Below are 20,255 nucleotides of genomic sequence, written 5' to 3'. Positions count from 1 at the left end.
TGTAGACCGTATGCTTCTGTTAATGCAACCCAGAATATATTAGCTTTTTTTTTGCTGCTGCATCACACTGTTGACTCATGTGCAGTCTGTGATGTATTAATATACACAGGTCTTTTTCACATGTGCTATTGCTTAGCACTATTCCTCCCATTTTTATATGCTTTTTTTATTTTTCTTGCCCAGATGTTCCACTTGTTGACCACCCTCACCTTGTGATATTTCCAGTGCTGGTATGAATGTATTATGTATATTGGTACAGTAATGGGGTGGTTCCAATTTATTTTGATTGGGACCAGTTTTTTAGTACTTTTAAGTGTGTGTGTTTCCAAATATATAATAAAGAATTGATTTACAAAGCAATGGACATGTTTCCCTCTATTACACTCTATTTATTTAATGAAAAACTGTTTTTTGCAATTCTTGATGAACAAGAGCGACAATCTTTTAGGTTATATGCCTATTGATTGCACAGTGTCCTTCCATTTTGCACTGTTACATTCTAGCAATATGGCATCAATTTTATAAAATATGTAGGAAATTGTATTTAAAAATAAAACTATATAAATCAAACATGGAAAAATGTTCTTATTTATTGTACATTGATTGAATTACACAATGTTTTCCAGCTTTCCAGAGTAACTTTAATAAGCAGGTACTAGCATGTTATATTGAATTAAATGTTGCAGTAATTTATCAGAGAAGAAAAACATTTTTATGATCTATTAGTGTTAACCAAGCCGTTCAGTTCATTGCCATCAAGTCAAGTGTTTTGCTGCTCCAAGTAAGGATACCAATGATCTATGCTGATTCTGGAGGTAAAAAAGTCCCAAGACAAACTTTATGGTCATCCAACACTCCCTCCATAGACCAACTCATGCAATATTTGTATACAGTATATCTAACACAGAAAGACGGAAGGCAGAAATTGACTAAACTTCTACAGATGTGGCTTCACCATCAAACATGTTCACACTGATGTCCAGACTAAAACAATTGAAAAAGCAGCGGACGGTCTGGACTTGCTCATGCTGTCTCCTGCTTACTGGCCTCCAGCTCTCGTATATAAGAGTCGATGATAGACAGAGGCACACCTTGCATTAGAAGGCGGTAAAATGTCACTCCACCTGAAACCAGAGTACAGAAAGGATTAGCATCCTCCTGGTAATCTCTGTGCATTGTACAGTTCTGCTGTTGTCATTGAATACTTTAATCTTACCACACTTTATTGTTATGTACCTTCTACTAACTGTTGCATCATAAAAAATCCAGTTCATGCAGTTAAAAACAACATATGACCATGCTGAATTGGCATAGGAATTTCTTGGGAAAAAAAGTCTAAGGAAGACACAGGTAATAGTCACACTTGTATTCAGCTAACCATTTGCATACTGTCAATGACTAATCAACTAACTGTTCAATGAAACTTTTCTTGTTTTGCCATTTTATTGCTCTTCTGTACATAAAAAGGGGTTCAACTTTTGTTCTTGTCCAATAACATTTTTCCATATTCATAAATTAGTCCAATTACCTTGTACAACGGAAACACGGTTTACAATGTGGCAAACTAAGCATACATGTCAGGGATTGTGGACCAATCTTAAACTGTCAAAGATCATTGTCTACTATTGCTTGTGGGATTTCTTTCTACAGTTTGGTTTCAATCAATATATCTGACTAGTTATGCAACTCCAATGATTAAAGGGAATCTGAGAGCGTCCTCGGGTCCCCCACCCATACTGCCATCATGCATTTATTCCACCAATCATGTTATCACGCTCTAGTAAGATGATTTGCAAGAACACGTCACGGTTGGCTCTTTGCAAATCTCTGCCTTGCTGATAATGCAGACCGAAGCCCGTAGTATGCACCCTGGCTTCATTGGTGCACTGTGAGCACCGAGGGAGACAATGGGCATATAGGACACAGCCAGCTGTAAGATTTGAAGAGCCGGGAGAAACGGCTGGGTGAACACTACCTCCCTAGCCATGCGCAGTGCAGAGATGAAGCCAGAGTAGCACACACTCGGCAATAAATACATGGTGGTTTGGTCGGCTTGGGGATGTAATCAGGTCCCCTTGAACTTGACAGGTTTACTATCAAAGTGAATGTACCACTTTCAATAGAACTTGCCATCATTAAAAGAACAGCCTTGAACTGACTATAATGTATAAATAGATTAAAGGAAATGTGGCACCAGAAAATGGCCTATTGTCTAAATCAGGTTTTTGTGCCATTTATTTTTAAAACACTTCTAACAGTTTTTTTCTTCCATATCACAATATTTAATAAAAAACAAAATTAGTGATCGTGCAATTTTCACACAGGCCAGTGGGACTTTATCAGATTTATACTTCCTGTCCTTTGAGAAAGAATTTTCAGCAAGGTACCTTATCTTCAGAGGCAGGATTACAATGACAGGTAACACACAGCTGATAACACAGGACCCCCCTAATCACAATAGGTAATGTCACCACTGATCATGCTCTTCCCGCTTTACAATGACCTTTGCACAGGTTCATTGGATACTTCAACACAAAAGATAGGGTTGGGATCTTACCATTGTGGTTATGTACATGTGTTATTTCCTGAAACAATAAGAAATTAGAACCTAAAAAAGCCTCAGTGGCCAATGTGAAAAAATAAATTATATTTTTCTATTTTTAATTCAGCTTGTATTATGTAAAACAAATAGCAAAAATAAAAAAAAGAATTAACCACAAAGACCTGATGTAAACAATAGGTCATTTTCTGATGATAGCTTCCCTTCAAGAGACTCCCATTTGAAAAACTTCATTCTTATCTCTGAACTCATTTTCACTCCCTGCAGGAAGCAGGGAAAAATTCTGTGTTCTGCACTGTAATGCATCTCAAAGACTCCAAAGCGCAGAGAAATATTACAGCGGACTCCGAGATGCTTCATTAACACATAGAGCTATTCTAGATATATTCTGTATATGTTCATGTTTCATGAAAGCACTTTTATCTTACAGCTAGTCATATGTAAATAAGCCAGGACTAGTCGAGCAGGGCATCACTCATGCCAGGTTAGTCCTGGCTCTGATCACCTAACCAAACCCCCTGGGGCATGATTGACATTGTCCATATACTCAACTTTATAACAGAGCTACCAGAACTCCTGCACATGCGCTTGAGGTGTTGGTGGTCTAACCATGAAGTGGATTGTATAAGGGATGTCAATCAAGCCCCACCTCATGCATTCAATTGCAAAGGGACCTGCCATGACGTAAAGGTTTCCAATACTTAGGGAATGTGACAGGTTTCCTTTAATGACCCAGAATAAGACCATCATAGATCACTATGATGTTGTTAGTTTGGAACAATAAAGTTTGTGTAAAGTAAGGTTTGTGTAGGTGGAAAATAGCAAGATTAATCACATACCTTATTTACTGCAATTAACAAAGGTGCCCTGATCTCATGATTTAAGCATCGGCTCTGGTCTAACTCCTGGCAGCTTCACTTGAGACTTGGGTTCAACACAGAAGAGAGCTAAGCTAGTCCCCTGCTCCATCTATGGATAGTCCATGACAGATAGTGGGACTGACTCAGCTAGTCGAATGAGCCAGTAAGCCCCTATTACACACGGTGCTGGTTATTTGCGGGCACAAAAAACACTGTGATACTGTACACAAGCCGGAATTGGAGCTGTTAAACCCTGAGACTAGCGCTGATATTGGAGTATGTTAATTAAAGTATTAATTAAATTTGAGTAAACTGTATATCTTGCTATCTGATACCCATCTAAAGAAAAAAAAATTCAAACTGGATAACCTTTTTAACTAATAGAAAATAATTTAGATCCATGCTGCATACAATTTTATTACGGAGTTCAATGTAGAACTCGTATTAAGTAGCTTTTCACCTGCTAGTAGTGATGAGAAGCAGCTGGAATTTTATCATTGAACTTTATGTCTAATCAGAAAATGTGGAGCTCTTTATCAAAAACACAAAGCTCAGGAAGGGGATGGTGGGGGGCTTGAGAAATCCTCCATCCAACCTTTATCTATATGGTTTTTTTCTTTGTTATCCTTTACTTGTTTGCTTTACTTTTTCCTTTCTTCTTTGTTATTTTATTCGGTTGACTTGTATTTGCATTGGTATGTGATATAATAGTGTATTTTCTTATGGCCCTGTTTGCCTTTTGTTTGCATGTAAACTCTTTACTTTCTTCACCGAGTCTTTGATCCATTTTTTTAGAGTAAAAGCATTCAAATAAAAAAAAAGAAAGAAAAGTTAAACTGCTGCCCTGATAAAAATATGTTATGAAATTCATCAACATATAATATTATAGCTGATCAGAATAAAAACAGAAAACTGTGCTCAATGGTGAATATTTACCAATAAGCCTGTTGGACAACTTAATATAATGGTACATTTTCTTATGGACCTGTTTGCCTTTTGTTTGATATATTGTAAACCATTTACCTTCTTTATTGTGTCTTTGATCCCTGTTGTATACTAAAAGCATTAAATTAAAAAGGAAGGAAGAAAAGTAAAAAACTCAGGCCTCAATAAAGATTTGTTATGAAATTCATCATCGTATAATATTGGAGCTAATCAGAATGAAAAGAAGAAAAACAGGAAACTGTTCTCAAGAGTGAAGATTCATTAGAATGTCTCTTGGAAACTAGATGATAAGCCCTATAAAAACTGTAATCAGGAGCAAAACTATAATATATGCGGGGACTGCAGTCTAACCTGTGCCATTGAACCTCAGGGGGAACACTTTGGACAATAGGAGTATACCAATACTATTACAGACCAGTGCTAATGGGGGACCTGTAGGATATTTTGCAATGGGGCCTATAAGCTTCAAGTTACGTCATTGGCTGTAATAGTTGTCACTCAGCATTGCAGAAAAAGATTTAGGTAAAACAAACACTAAATAACAACAATGAACAATTTGAGAAACGCAGAAATTAATTTTACTATTGATTTGAAAGGAAAGTGTTTAATGATGGTGAATGTTTGAATACTGTATTTTACTTTCCTAATATATTATATTATTTCTGGCAGCAGATTTATTGAGCTGCAATTTTCTTTCAATAGCAAAAATGAGCTTCAGATATGTAACAGTAATATTACTGAAACACAAACTGTACTCCAATATCCTATACAAAGTATAGCCATGCTGAGGATATCAGTCATAAAATACTATGTGTAGACATATTACTTTTAGTACAATGGGGTGGAAACCATTGAGTTGACTTACTATGATTTATTGTAAAGATGAACTGAAAGTGGAAGGGAATTATTAGGTGATAAGGAAACTAGCCGCCATACGAGGTAATATGGCTGTCAATGTTAGCGGTCATATAGTTACTCCCTGTCCTAGAATCTAAACCATGGGCCATCTAGAATCAAAGCAAACTAAGCTGCTACACATAATGACTTTAAACATGGCTGCCCATAAGCATGTTTGTCGGGTGAATCGGCATGGCCATCTAATATATAAAGGAGTATCCTGACTCTACATGAATCGCAGAGAAAGCTATGTTGGTTACTAACTTTCCCATCAAAGAGAGTAGATTGTCAGATTAATCTTCGAGTGGCTATTTTCCACCTCCTATTCAAAACACATACAAGGTTGGCCGAACCCAGTGTCCATGGTGGAGTTTGGAGCAATAAATATCAGCCACATAAGCAATGGGTTGACAGCTATCCTAAGTATATGGGCAGCTTAGTAATTCACGTACATGGTCAAGCTTTCATCCTTGGCTGAGGGTACACTTTAATGCTCTGAGTAACACTACTCCTTCCTTAAAGAAGCACTCTCATCCAAATTTTGATCCTCTTAATATATTGCCATCATATTATATAGCACTGTGCACTTACAATTACTCATTCTGCCTTTCTACCCAGCTAATTCTTCTCTTTTCAATTAGGTCTATGACATCCCGTCATTTAAAACTGATTAGCTGAATCCTTCTAAGGTCTAAGTAGAAACTGGAAGTCTCTTAGCCCTGTATGAGTCATAAGTCACTGCAAAAGTCCTTGGCAGTGGGGAGAGGGCAGCTGGGTCAGGAGTTGAAGAGGGGAATGATTTCTGCAGGAACAATAGACTTCCTGTTTCTACATAGAGCAGAGAAAAGAGGAAAATCCTCTGGGTAGAAAGGCAAAATGAGCAATTGTAAGTACACAGTGCTTTATAATATGGTGACTGCAATATATTAAGAGGATACAAACTGAATCAGTTTAGTAAGTAATGCAAAGGCAGAGACCATTGTATTTAGTGATTCAGAAGTGAGTTTGTTTTTTGGGGAAAAGAGGTCTTTACAATTGTCACCAACAATAAAATATAATTTAATTCTTAATTAATATTTGTAACCAAGTGGTCAGTCATAAATGAATAAGAGTGAGTTGATAATGTAGCTTGACTAAAATAATTACATGTGTAACTTCAATGCTGTCATTGAGCAAACTGATATACAGTGTATATATATATATATATGTGTGTATATATATATATATATATATATATATATATATACACATAGTACTTGTATTTAGATTTAGGATTCATAACTGCTGTGTTTTTGTGTTTTGTAATGTCATATTTGTACAAGCATTGGTGATCCATTGTATATAACATTAGTCTCCCATCAACATACCATGAGAATGGCACCGCATACCCATGTAGATACATGTAGATGTATCAGTGGTCATGTCCACATGATGTGTAGATTAATCTGCTACTGTAGATATGACATCTAGCCTTGCTATCATGCCTTAATTCTACGTATAGTAGCTGACAGTTGCATCATTTTCATATGTAAATTGAAATGAACAATACATATGAAGATGACTTTTAGTTTGCAAGTAAAGAAATAAATTATAAATGCAGGGAAAATATCAGTATAACACATAGGACCCAATACATCATTTCCAATTTTTCTTTAAGTCACTTTTCTTACATTTTTTGTGTTAAATTTGTGAAAATAGAGCTCATGATTTTTTTGTGCAAAATAAAATTGCTTTTTAGTTAGTTTTACAATATCGTGTACTGGAAAACAGGAAAAAAAAATTCGAAGTGAGGTGAAATTGCAAAAAAAAGTGCAATTCAATAGTTTTTTTTCCTTGCCATGTTCACTAAATGGTAAAACTGACCTGCCAATATGATTCTCCAGGTCATTACGAGTTTGTAGATACCAAACATGTCTAAGTTCTTTTTTATTTAAGTGGTGAAAAAAAGTCCAAAGTTTGTAAAAAAAATAAATAAATACATAAAAAAAAATAAAAAAGCACCATTGTCCGAAATCCGAAGCGTCTCCATTTTTTGGGATCTGGGGCCAGGTGAGGACTTATTTTTTGCGTGCCAAGTTGACACTTTTATTGATGTCATTTGGGGTAGATATAATGCTTTGATCGCCTGTTATTGCATTTTATTGCAATGTTGCAGTTACCAAAAAAGCTTAATTCTGGCGTTTTGATTTTTTTTTCTCATTACGCTGGTTATCAGATTAATTATTTTTATATTTTGATCAGGTGTTTCTGAGAGTGGCGATACCAAATAATGTATGTGTATTTTTTTTGTTATTGTTATATTTCGAATGTGGCAAAAGGGGGTGATTTGAGCTTTTATATTTTTTTTTAGTTTTTTATTTAATATTTTCAAAAATATTTTTTCTACTTTTTACCTGCTTCCATAGTCTACTTAGAAGACTTGAAGCTGCAATTGTCTAATCGCTTGTCCTACATTGTGCAGCAGAAATGATCATCTCCTATGAATGCCGGCCAAGGGACGGCGCTCATAGCGGATCAGCAATGACAACCACAGGGGTCTCTTGCAGACCCCAGGTTGTCATGTCAACCCATCGGCGCCCCACGATCATGTGACGGGTGCCGATGTGTGGGGTTTGTCATGTGCTTCCTGCACAATCATGTTAAATGCCGCTATCAGAGATTGACAATGGCCTTTAACATGTTAATAGCCGCTGGTGGATGATCAGATGAGCTGTCATGTGTCGGAAAAGATGCAGGCTCAATGCCAGAGCCCACATGAAAGTGGGATACACGACCTATGACGTACCTATATGTCATATGTTGTCAAGGGGTTAGATTAACAATTAGGTACACATGAAAAGTAGGTGAAAAACACCAAAAATAACACAAAAAATGTGCAAATGCAATAATGAATCGGGTCCATAGTATTCTTGTCCATAGTTATCAAGCCTGCAGGATTGACATGCTGAAGAATAGGAATAATAGGATGTGAGAAGTCTGGAATTTTATTTGACCCCCATTATTCTCTGAAATGTAAAGATATTGGCATCATTGGTTATTGCAGATTCATTTCCAATATCTTCTACAACATATCGATATTCAACTGTAAGGCTGTGTGCACACGTTGCTTTTTTCACGTTTTTCGCTATAAAAAGGCGATAAAAAGCATACATATGCACCCTATCATTTAGAATGCATTCTGCAATTTTTGTGCACATGATGCGTTTTTTTCTGCGAAAAAAAAACGCATCGTGGTAAAAAAACGCAGCATGTTCATTAATTTTGCATTTTTTTGCATTTTTCCCGCTATTAAATGCATTGGGAAAGCTCTGGAAAAAAAAGCGATAAAAACGCGGTAAAACGCGAAAAAAACGCATGCGTTTTCTTTTTGCAGAAAATGTCCGGTTTTCTTCAGGATTTTTCTGCAAGAAATTCTTACGTGTGCACATACCCTTATACTGTGACTTTGTGGTGTATAAATACAAAAAGCCAAGCCGAGTTTCCACAGATTATAAAAACGCCTAGGTGGTTTACAAAATATCTGAACCTTGTGATTGAGAAAACCACCAGAATCAACCAATATTATTAGTAAAATGTTGGACCATTTTTTTTTAACTGTGAAGCAATAACAATAGTGTGTTAGCTCATAATGCAAACTACTATTAGATATGGAAATGCCAGTCAGTAATGGAATGCATGGAAAGACATAAGCTTCATATGACATGACCATATGAAAGCTTACCTTAGGTGACAATACACATTCAATAATCCTTATTGTGCAACTAAGGGAGAGAGAAAGAGAAGTAATGAACATTTAGAAGCTAAGAAAGAACATAGTGATTACTGAATGGAGCACGCTGTGATGTCATGAGAGCTTAGTAAATGTGGATAAAGCATATGGAAAATGGAACCCAAGAATATTTCATAAATGAATTAATAACATCATATTAATGCACACAGATTTTTCAAATGAAAGCACTTTACCAGGTTAACCTTTGTGGAAAAGGTCAGTTTAATTAAAAGAATATATAAATATATACACACATATATATATATTTATAGACACACACATCACACCTAATATATAAACATATACAAATATAGATTATTTTATAGAAATAATGTATATGTATATACTTTAAATATTGATTGATAATGTAAATAGATATTAGGGTTCATTTACAAAGATTGCTTTTAGAAGCCAAATTGGCATTAAGATGACCAGAGACTTGCTGCCGCTGTCCAAGATCGATTTCTCACATCTGACATTCATGGTCTGAGTACGGACAAGAATGTCTGGACCACGTGCTGGTCTCCTAACCTCAAATCAACAGCCTATTGGTCATACATACATGGACTAAATTGTTGGTACCCTTCTGGCAAAATAAAAAAAAAGCATAATGGTCACTGAAATAATTTGAAACTGACAAAAGTAATTTTCGATTAAAATGTACTGAATATCAACTTATAAAAATAAGAAATTGCTTTTGAGTTGTGGTTCAACAGAAAAAAAACTAATGAAAATATCCTGGACAAAAAAGATGATAGCCCCTAGAAAAGATTGAAAATAATTTGACATGTTAAATTAAAGTGTGTCCTGTAATTAGCATCACAGATGCGTACAAACACAGGCTGCTTATTAGAAGGGTGAAAAGTAGTCACTGTACTGTTTTGTATCATTGTGTACTACACTAAACATGGACCAAGCAAATCTCAGGAGATTAGAAATAAAACGATAGACAAACATGTTAAAGGTAAAGGCTATAAGACCATCTCCAAACAGCTTGGTGTTCCTGTTACTAGAGTTGCACATATTTTTCAGAAGTAACCTGTAGCCAACCTTCTTGGATGTGGCCACAAGAAGTAAATTAATGACAAATTGAGGAGATGGATATTGCAAATGGTAACCAAGGAGCCCAGAACAAGTTCAAAAGAGATTAGAGGTGAACCCCAAGGTCAAGGTACATCAGTGTCAGATCGTACCATCCGTCAAGTCTTGGCTAAACTGGACTTCGTGGAAGAAGACAAAAGAGGAAACCACTGTTGAAAGCAAATCATAAAAAAACGAGGCTAGAATTTGTCAAAGTGCATATTTACAAGCCACGACACTTCTGTCAGAATGTCAGGTAGAATGAGACCAAGCTAGAGCTTTTTGGCAAGTCATCTCAGCTTCATGTTCACAAACAAAAAAAGAACTTTGTGCCTACTATCAAACATGGAGGGTCAGTTATGTTTTGGGGACATTTTGCTGCATCTAGCACAGGGTGTCTAGAATCTGTGCAGGCTACAATGAAATTTCAAGACTATCAAGACATTCTTGAGTGAAATATGCTGCCCAGTGTCCAAAAGCTTGGTTTGAGTTGCAGGTCATGGGTCCTCCAACAGAATAGTGACCCAAAATACACAGCTAATTTCTATTAAACATCTGTAGAAGGAGCTAAAACATGCGGCCTGGAGAAGGCACCTTCAAACCTGAGAAAGCTGGAGCAGTTTGCTCACACAAAGATGGCTAAAATACCCGTGGACAGGGACAGAAGTCTCATTAAGAGTTAGAGAAATCATTTGCAGTGATTGCCTCAAAAGGTTGAGCAACGAAATATTAAGTTAAGGTTATCATCATTTTTGTCCAGGCCGTTTTCATTTTTTTTTGTTTAATTTTCAGTGAAACATAATTCAGAAGCAATGTCTGATTTTCATTAGTTGATATTCAGTAAATTTACACTGAAAATACTTTTGGCAGTTTCAAGTTATTTCGGTGACCATTGTGGGGTTTTTCTTACTTTAAAAGAAGGCTACCAACAATGTTGTCCATGTGTGTACTTGAAGCTGTTCAGTTGTGGAACTGACATAAGAAACCATGAAAATATAGGTGTTAAGTTTATTAAAAGCATCTAAATAAATTGTTTGTGAATGGACCCTATTATTCTCCAAATTCAAATGCTATACTATGTAATAGATAAATTTATGCTTTTCAATAGTTAAAAGGGTATTGCCAACTTCAAAAGTAATGGCATATCAAAATGTTATCACACTCTGACCTGTGGAGGTACAATCTCTAGGAGCCCCAGCACTAGACTGAAGGGACCCCAGCGCTAGCACAGCACTGTAACCCCTTCACTGTTTATCCTTGGAGAGTAGCATCATAGACTCCAGCTATGCATGGGAACTGCAGCACATATCCATTAAAGTGAAAGAAGCTAACTCCTCAACCGGGTGGCTGCAAACCCCTTCAGTCTGAGAAATATTGAGGGTCCTAAAGCCATCAATTTATAAGCTGGAAATACCCCTTTAAATTATATCATTTTGGGCCTCATGTAACAAAAGCCATGTTGCCCATAGTAACCATTGAGACTTTAGTTTGGACTCCATTTGGTTGCTATGAGTATGATGCTTCTGTACCAGTCGTGATACATGAGCTCCATAATGTATCATCCATAATTTTGAATATGGAATTTTGAATATTTAAACATTTTAAGGTATAGATTTTGTGTTTTTATTTTCTATTAGAAATTATACTGAGTGTTATTTATTTTGTTCATGGTAAATTGAACATGGGCATGTTTTACCATGAAGCAAGATTTGCAATCTGGCCTCAGATTACAAATACCAGTTTTACATGCAAAGTCAGGTTTAATGTGAGCACGGATTATTTCATAATGTGGTATCACTGAGTGTAATATTTGTGTGGTAAACCTGCTTCTGTTTCCACAAGTCGAATGGTTCTCCGCCTATTGAGCCTGTAGAATTAGAACATGTCAAATGATATATATGGAATTGTTTCATTCATTTTCGGCACGTTCATTTGCTTTACGGTTAATTTATGTAATCTGGAACACTACCTTTCGCTCTGACGAGAGATCTCTTACCAGAGGATTGGCCAAGGAATTCGCAGAAATCTGTTAGAAATGTTTGTGACATGTGTAGATGATGTGATTGAGCTTTTAAAACAGATTGTTATTTCTCTTCTACAATTTTTTAATTGGATTAAGATAAATTATGAGGATAAATTATTAAAGGGAGTCTGTCACCCCTTTTTTTTCGATTTGAGATAAAAATATGATTCAATTGTGCATGAACTCTGCATTACAGCAGTACCTTTCATGTCCCCGATTCCCCACCTTTGCTGAGAAAATACCTTTGTAATCTCTCCGTTTTCCTATGTAAATTACCCCGGTCAAGTCAGATGGGCGGGGCCTATTCGCTGTCTCTTCCCCCGCTCCTCGGCGTTCTCGACGTAACAAGATCTGTGAATAGCACAGATCCCGTACAGTTTCTGCGCGTGCGCATTGAATTGGCTTCTAGCGCCTGCGCAGTATGCTTTGCCCAACTGTGGCCAAAGCACAAAATCACTATTGCGCATGCGCCCACATTTTTCATTACGTTCTATGCCCCCTTGCATGGCAAGACTTCCGGAGCACAGAACGTAATGTAAAATGGCGCATGCACAATAATGATTTTTATGCTTTGCCCACTGTTGGGCAAAACGTACTGCGCACATGCGAGAGGCCACTTCAATGCGCAGGCGCAGGAAAACAACGCCAATGCAGGAAAGAAGAGCGTAGAGCAAGGCAGGAGGTGGGGAGAAACGGTGAATAGGCCCCGCTCATCGGATCGGATCGGGGTAATTTACATACGAAAACAAAGGTATTTTCTCAGCCAAGGTGGGGAATCGGGGGATATAAAAGGTACTGCTGTTAAGCAGAGCTCATGCACAATTGAACCATATTTTTATCTCAAATCAAAAAAAGGGGTGACAGATTCCCTTTAAGTTGATTTGGGACATATGATATTGATGACCTTTCCTCAGGATAAGTCATCAATTATCGAATCGGAGAGGATGTGACACCAGGCATTTCCACAGATCAGCTGTGACTAGCTCCTGTGGTGGTCAGATGTGTACACGGAACAGGGCGGAACAGCACAGCTCTATTCAATGATTAGCTGCCACTGTCGCTCTTGAATAAGTCATCAATATCATGTGAGTAGACAACCCCATTAATTCTGACTTATCACTGGTACATCCATATTTCCATCTAGAATAAATTCCCATTCTTACCTGTTATCGGGAGCTCAGCTCGTCATTTTTCTAGATGTCAATCAAATGTGTATCCTATAAACATTCTCATAGGAGCTTCCTCGATTTTTGTAGCCAACCCCATTAATTCTGACTTATCACTGCTACATCCATATTTTCATCTAGAATAAATTCCCATTCTTACCTGTTATCGGGAGCGCAGCTCGTCATTTTTCTAGATGTCAATCAAATGTTTATCCTATAAACATTCTCATAGGAGCTTGCTCGATTTGTATATCATATAAGAAGTAAATCTATGCAAAAAACTTTAGCTTTTGTCAAGTAGAAAAGTATGCTTGTTGTCTAAGTGACAATTGGAGTCTACAGTATAGTGCTAATAGAGATCAGGAAGAAAGTCATCCTTCAGTATATGCACAAACAATTACAATTAATGAGTTACCTTCTTTTTAATAATTTTCTGCATTAAAGAGAACCTATTAGGTCGGTAACGTTATTAACCAAATTAACTCCTGGGAGCCGCCGGCTTTCAGTTATACAGGCATGCCTGTGAGCGGTGACTGTAACCATACCCTAGCACTTTGATTGACAGCCGGCATTGCAGTACATCAGTGCAAAGATGGTTGTCAGTCAAACTGCTGGGACATGCTTACACCAGCCGCTTACAGTGCTGTTAGTGGTGTCTATAGCTATGCTGGCACACATGAATAACTGAAAGCCGGCTGCTCCCAGGAGAAATAAAGTTAATTTTCTCCCGGGTGCTATAGTTTAGATTAACTCTGTATCTGCAGGTTGATAGTGTTATCCAACATGACAGGTTCCCTTTAAATGTTCAGCTAAGAAGTGACATTAATATAGTATGTCATAAAAAGATTAGCCAGAAACTACAGTGCTAGCTGTATTTGTATGTGTATTTGCCTGACATAAAAAGATAATATTGAGCCGGAGAATACAGCACTACAGAATTTGTCGGTGCTAAAAGACGTTAATGTTACTTTACATTGCATTTGTATGAAGCTAAAATGCACATGAAACATTTTACCTTTCACTTCAAGTTTGCAGTCAACTTCAGCCTCACCCAGATCATTGACTGCTTTGCAGGAGTATGTACCACCGTCATACGGGCTTGGCTTACGTATCTCCAATGTGCATACACTTTGGTTGCTAAACATTCTGTATCGGGGGTCATTCATTATAACCACTTTATTTTTCATCCAGGTAATTTTAGGCTGCAAGTAATAGAAAAAAAAATAAATTGAAAGAACATTATGTTTTAGTTCACGGCACCTATACATGCTTACTTCCTATTGTGTCAAATGCTTGCCCCAAACATAATGTGAAAAAATAACTATATATCTAGGCTAAAGGGACAGGAGAATCATAATCAGTCAAGTGACCCTGTCTCAAGTAAGGATACTAGGTAAAGGTTATAGTGCAAAGATAACAAAGCTGAACTTATTAGAAAAAGAGATGCACAGAAAACCATTGAAATATAAAACATAAAGTTTATTGATACTAAATAAAAAATTATGTAAAAATTGGGTACAGTTTCTTACACATATGTGCACAATATTACATTATTTTCTATTTATTTGTGCATCTTTGTTGCAGTGGTTACATCTTATTATCCTACCAGCTGTGGTGCCTTTTCTGTTCTGACCAAGCACTTTCGTCACCTCACCAAGCATTCCTTTATCATATACACTTTTTAAATAATGTTTTTATTTATTATCAATAAACCTTATGCTTTATAATGTTAAAAAAGCCTAATGGACTCTAAACTACCCTTTTTTTCCAAGCCTTTATTAGTAGAAGTGTCAGAGGAAGTTTGTAGCTACAACTGATATAATGCAGTTTCTTAACATATTTATAGTCTAACTGTTAACTACTGTAAGTCATTAAACATAAAATACCTAAAAAAAAAATATTACTAAACTGAGAGTCCTCACTGTGGTTGATACCTTTTAATGGCTAACTGAGAAGATGGTAACAAATTGCAAGCTTTCTAGACTACTCCAGTCTCTTCATCAGGCATAATCTCGAAAGCTTGCAATTTGTTACCATATTTTCAGTTAGCCAATAAAAGGTATCAGCCACTCAGGACTCTCAAATCTTAATATTTTTCTAACTACTGGCTAACATGGTACAAAGATATTTTTCTTTCCTATATAAAAAACACATTCATGTAATGATGACATAAGAAGCATGGTATAATATTGCGAACACAGTGTAGAAGTGGCCTCATAAATATAATGAAAAGCTGTTTAACAGGATCTGCCGTCGGGGTATGTTCCAAATGAATTTTTTATGAGTTTTGTATGTGGATTTTGAAGCAGGTCTGCTTAGTAACTTTAATAGAAAACACACAATTAAGGGTATGTGCATACAATGTCTTTTTCAGGCAGATTTTCCAGAATTCGCTTGAAAAAGCACAGCAAATGCACCCCATAAAATGAGCATAATGCACAGCAATGCCAAAACAATATTGCTGTGCACGTTCCATCTTATGACACTTCTTTTAACTGTTTCAAGGTTTCCAAGCCCTACAACAGTTAAAAAAAATGTTCATTTTTTGGACAGTTACTGTCCGCTTTTTATACTTCACAGAATAGAGTAAAAGATGCAGCAAGAACATTGGCAATGCAACTTCAGGAAAACGACCATCGGCATTTTTCTGAAGTGACTTTGCCTGGGAAAAGCTGGCTACTGTGTCAGTGTTTGTGTGCACATAGCCTAATGACTTTTTGAATACTCCCCCTATTGAATTTTAAGATTTAGGAAATCTATATCAATGTTTTTAAAACATGTTTATTTTGTTTCCTCTTTGATGTGGATTTCTTGTGGAATCCTCTGGGGAATTGACAAAATGTCTGGTCAAAAAGCTGCAAAAAGGTCTAAAAAAGGCTTCATACTTCCAAACCAAGTAAAAGAACTTTTCAAAATCAACGTCAGTTCTGAAAACCACAAATTCTTGTTGATAAACCACATCAGATCTGTCTCAAAACGATTTCCTGTGAATATACCTTAAACGTCTTCACAATCCACATTAAAAAGAAAAAAACACTTTAGGTATACTTTGAATACTCTTTGATATGGATTTTGAATCAAATCTGCTTCAAAATTCAAGTAAAAAAACTCAGCCTTAGCGCTCATTGACACGTCAGTTACTTGTGTACGAGTGCTGTGTTTTTCATGGATAGCACTCTTACCTATAATTGTGAATGAGGCCGTTCACATGTCAGTGACTTTACACAGATTGAGCAAGATCTCAGAGATATGTCCAATATTGATCCAATTAAAATTGGCAATGCAAGTCTATGGGTCTGGGAAAAAATCTGACAGCCCTCGCAAGACATCTACGTGTTCTGATTTTTACGAACTGATAGACAGAAGAATGTGGATGATTTTTTTTTCACGTAAGAGAATAACTGATGGGACTGGAACAAAACGCTCATAAAACTCTGATGAAACGCTGACCGAAGTTGCTGATGAAACATGATCATTTTTCTTGTATGTGAAAAAAACTAATAACTGAATGAGCCTTTACACATGCTTAGTAATGGAGTCAACCCAGCTTACAATTAAAGATATCGGGTACGAAATGTCAACTGATTGACTTTGACCATTGATTTTTTTTTGTGAAAGATAACTGGCTGATCTCTTATTTTCATAGATTTTCTGCACAGCTTAGATATAAAGCTTTGTTCATATCACCTTTGTGCCTTCTGTCACAGGAACAGAGTACAATAATGTGGTAAAACAAGCACTGGACAGAGAGTGCAAGTTCCCAGTGCACCATGGAGAATGGACAGATTGATTTAGGGCCCATTCAGACATCAGATGTTTGCATTTTTTCTAGTCATGTTTTTTACAGAATGAACTTTTACATTTTTATAGACTATTATAGCTAATCACATGTCCAGGTATGTTTTGTGGACCAAGTGGTCCTCACAAAATCATAGAGATATGTCTGATCCGAGTCATGGACCAACTCGCCATTGCAAGTCTGTGAGTCTGTGAAAAAATAAGACAGCACTTAGATGACATCCTTATGCTGTCCGTATTTCAAGGTCTAGAAATGATTGAGAAACCTCCATCCATATTTTTTAATTAAAAAAAAAATAATGACACTCTGATCAAACTCTGATGGTAAACACTGGTACTCTGATCAAACTCTGATGGTAAATACTAGTACACTGATCAAACTCTGGTGGTAAATACTGGTACTATGACCAAACTCTGATGGTTAATACTGGTACTCTGATCAAACTCTGATGGTAAACACTGGTACTCTGATCAAACTCTGGTGGTAAATACTAGTACACTGATCAAACTCTGATGGTAAATACTGGTACTCTGATCAAACTCAGATGGTAAACACTGGTACTCTGATCAAACTCTGATGGTAAACACTGGTACTCTGATCAAACTTAGATGGTAAATACTGGAACTATGATCAGATTCTGATGGTAAATACTGTTACTCTGATCAAACTATGATGGTAAATACTGGTACTCTTATCAAACTCTGATGGTAAACGCTGGTACTCTGAACAAACTCTGATGGTAAATACTGATACTCTTATCAAACTCTGATGGTAAACACTGGTACTCTGACCAAACTCTGATGGCAAATACTGGTACTCTGATTAAACTCTGGTGGTAAATACTGGTACTCTGATCAAACTCTGGTGGTAAATACTGGTACTCTGACCAAACTCTGATGGTAACTCTGATGGTAAATACTAGAATGAGAGAAACAGTAATAAATCACCTGCGCTTATATGTGGGGGATAACAGTTCCCCTACGGATTGTGCTGCAATGTAAATAATAGGCAAATACAGGGCTTGCAGTGTTGTGTACTTACTGCGTGCCAGTAAGATGGTGTGGCTGCAGGTCCTCCTGGTGCTTTAAAGTCCGGTTCACTGCTGCAAGATTTGTGGGCTCAAAGAAGCTCGACTTGCTGCGCGCGAAGTTTGTTCGGAGGACGCAGGAGTCAGATGGAAACCGCTCACTTCAGGCGTGCCCCGGCCGGAAGCAACGCCGAAGCGGTAGCGGCGTTGAGAAGGGGCGTGGTGAACAGCGTGACGTCACAGCTAATGGGCGGGCGCGTATGTGGATTAACCAATCCAACGCGTTTCGAAGGATACGATCCTTCTTCGTCAGGGCTGGAGTCCCCATAGAGCCCTGCCTCTCATATAGCCGCTGTTGTGCCATCCCCTTTCAAAAAAATGCCCAGCATCCTTAATTTACGTGGCTCGCAGAGGATATTTGAAGTTGCAGCAGCAATTAGTGTGCTTAATAGTGGAATGTGATCGGCAATGTGTGACTTAAATGGTGTAGACTGCATTGAGGCCATATATGAATCTGCCATAGCAAAGAGGGTTTACATGATGGGGGTTATGATTGGATACCCTAATGTGGCATTGCCAGAAAAAACATTACAATGTGTACAAATAAATAAAAACTCCGACAACTTTATTAATGGAGTAATAAAATATGAAATAAAAATAGAAAGAAACCAATATGTTCTAATAACATTTTTGTTTAAAAGGAAGCAAAAAGCTCAAGACTAAAATTGACTAGAAGATTGACTGAAAATGTATAGATTAAAAACACTCGCTCAAAGATAGAGGGCGAATTTAGTGATTCCTAGCCCAGGATGGAATAAAACTATAAATAGGTCACTAAAACACTACTATATAAAAAAAGGGGGTTTAAAAAGGTTGATTAAAAGGCATATAGCTCAATTTCATAATTAAGTCCTTTAGGGGCCAAGCTGTCCAGCATATAAATCCATTTGGACTCGACCCTGGACATTAATTTAAGAAAATCTCCACCCCTTGGATTCTGCTGGACTATTTGAATTCCAAAAAAACGAATGCCCCCACACGATTTATCGTGTTTATCTAAAAAGTGGCGGGAAAGAGGGTGGCCTTTGAAGCCCTTTTGAATATTATCTAGGTGCTCCTTGATCCTGACCTTAAGAGGTCTTTTAGTACGACCCACATAGATCTTATTGCAAGGGCACTGCAGTATATAGATTACTCCTATCGATTCACATGTTATGGAGTTTTTAATTTGAAATTGCATAGTGCCACTGGAGTCTGTAAATGTGGTTTGGGCTATCTTACCACTAGATGTACGTTTGCAGCATGAACATCTGCCACATGGCCTAAAACCCCACCTTAGGGGGTCTGATGATTTGGCAAGTGCCCCTTGTCTACCGAGGACTGGTTTCGTTGTTGGCGCTAAGAGAAGGCTCAAATTCTGCGCCTTGGTATACACAAAGTCTTATTCATAAAACCGAAAGTACTAACAATCCTCAAGATATCCAAGTACAAATAAAGAATCTACCCATAATTACTCAATTCCATGCAGGACACTATAAATTTATTAATATAATTAAAAAACATTGGCCCATTCTTCAATGCGACAAGATCATTGGGGGCCTAATTCCTAATAACCCCAGATTTGTGTATACCAAGGCGCAGAATTTGAGCCTTCTCTTAGCGCCAACAACGAAACCAGTCCTCGGTAGACAAGGGGCACTTGCCAAATCATCAGACCCCCTAAGGTGGGGTTTTAGGCCATGTGGCAGATGTTCATGCTGCAAACGTACATCTAGTGGTAAGATAGCCCAAACCACATTTACAGACTCCAGTGGCACTATGCAATTTCAAATTAAAAACTCCATAACATGTGAATCGATAGGAGTAATCTATATACTGCAGTGCCCTTGCAATAAGATCTATGTGGGTCGTACTAAAAGACCTCTTAAGGTCAGGATCAAGGAGCACCTAGATAATATTCAAAAGGGCTTCAAAGGCCACCCTCTTTCCCGCCACTTTTTAGATAAACACGATAAATCGTGTGGGGGCATTCGTTTTTTTGGAATTCAAATAGTCCAGCAGAATCCAAGGGGTGGAGATTTTCTTAAATTAATGTCCAGGGTCGAGTCCAAATGGATTTATATGCTGGA

General features: G+C 37.2%; 1 protein-coding gene across 7 annotated transcripts in view; it reads right to left on the bottom strand.

The window, feature by feature from the left end:
* Positions 1-524: 524 nt before the first annotated feature.
* MYBPC1 (myosin binding protein C1) overlaps positions 525-20,255 on the bottom strand; it is a 184,243-nt gene continuing 164,512 nt past the window's right edge. For 3 of the 7 annotated variants that reach the window (XM_077265605.1, XM_077265607.1, XM_077265606.1), the window contains 2 exons: positions 14,316-14,502; positions 526-1,124 (listed from right to left, as the gene is read on the bottom strand). In XM_077265605.1, the coding sequence (XP_077121720.1) occupies positions 1,024-1,124; positions 14,316-14,502 (288 nt within the window). In that variant the 3' untranslated portion in view covers positions 526-1,023. Of the gene's footprint in view, positions 1,125-8,983; positions 9,024-11,934; positions 11,979-14,315; positions 14,503-20,255 lie in introns of all 7 variants that reach the window. The other 4 variants (XM_077265608.1, XM_077265610.1, XM_077265603.1 and 1 more) reach the window with 3 other exon arrangements.

This window comes from Ranitomeya variabilis, chromosome 5, assembly GCF_051348905.1.
Source record: "Ranitomeya variabilis isolate aRanVar5 chromosome 5, aRanVar5.hap1, whole genome shotgun sequence".
NCBI classification, from domain to species: Eukaryota; Metazoa; Chordata; class Amphibia; order Anura; family Dendrobatidae; genus Ranitomeya; species Ranitomeya variabilis.
Note: the sequence above shows the minus strand (reverse complement) of the source record. Positions and strands in the feature narration are given on the sequence as shown.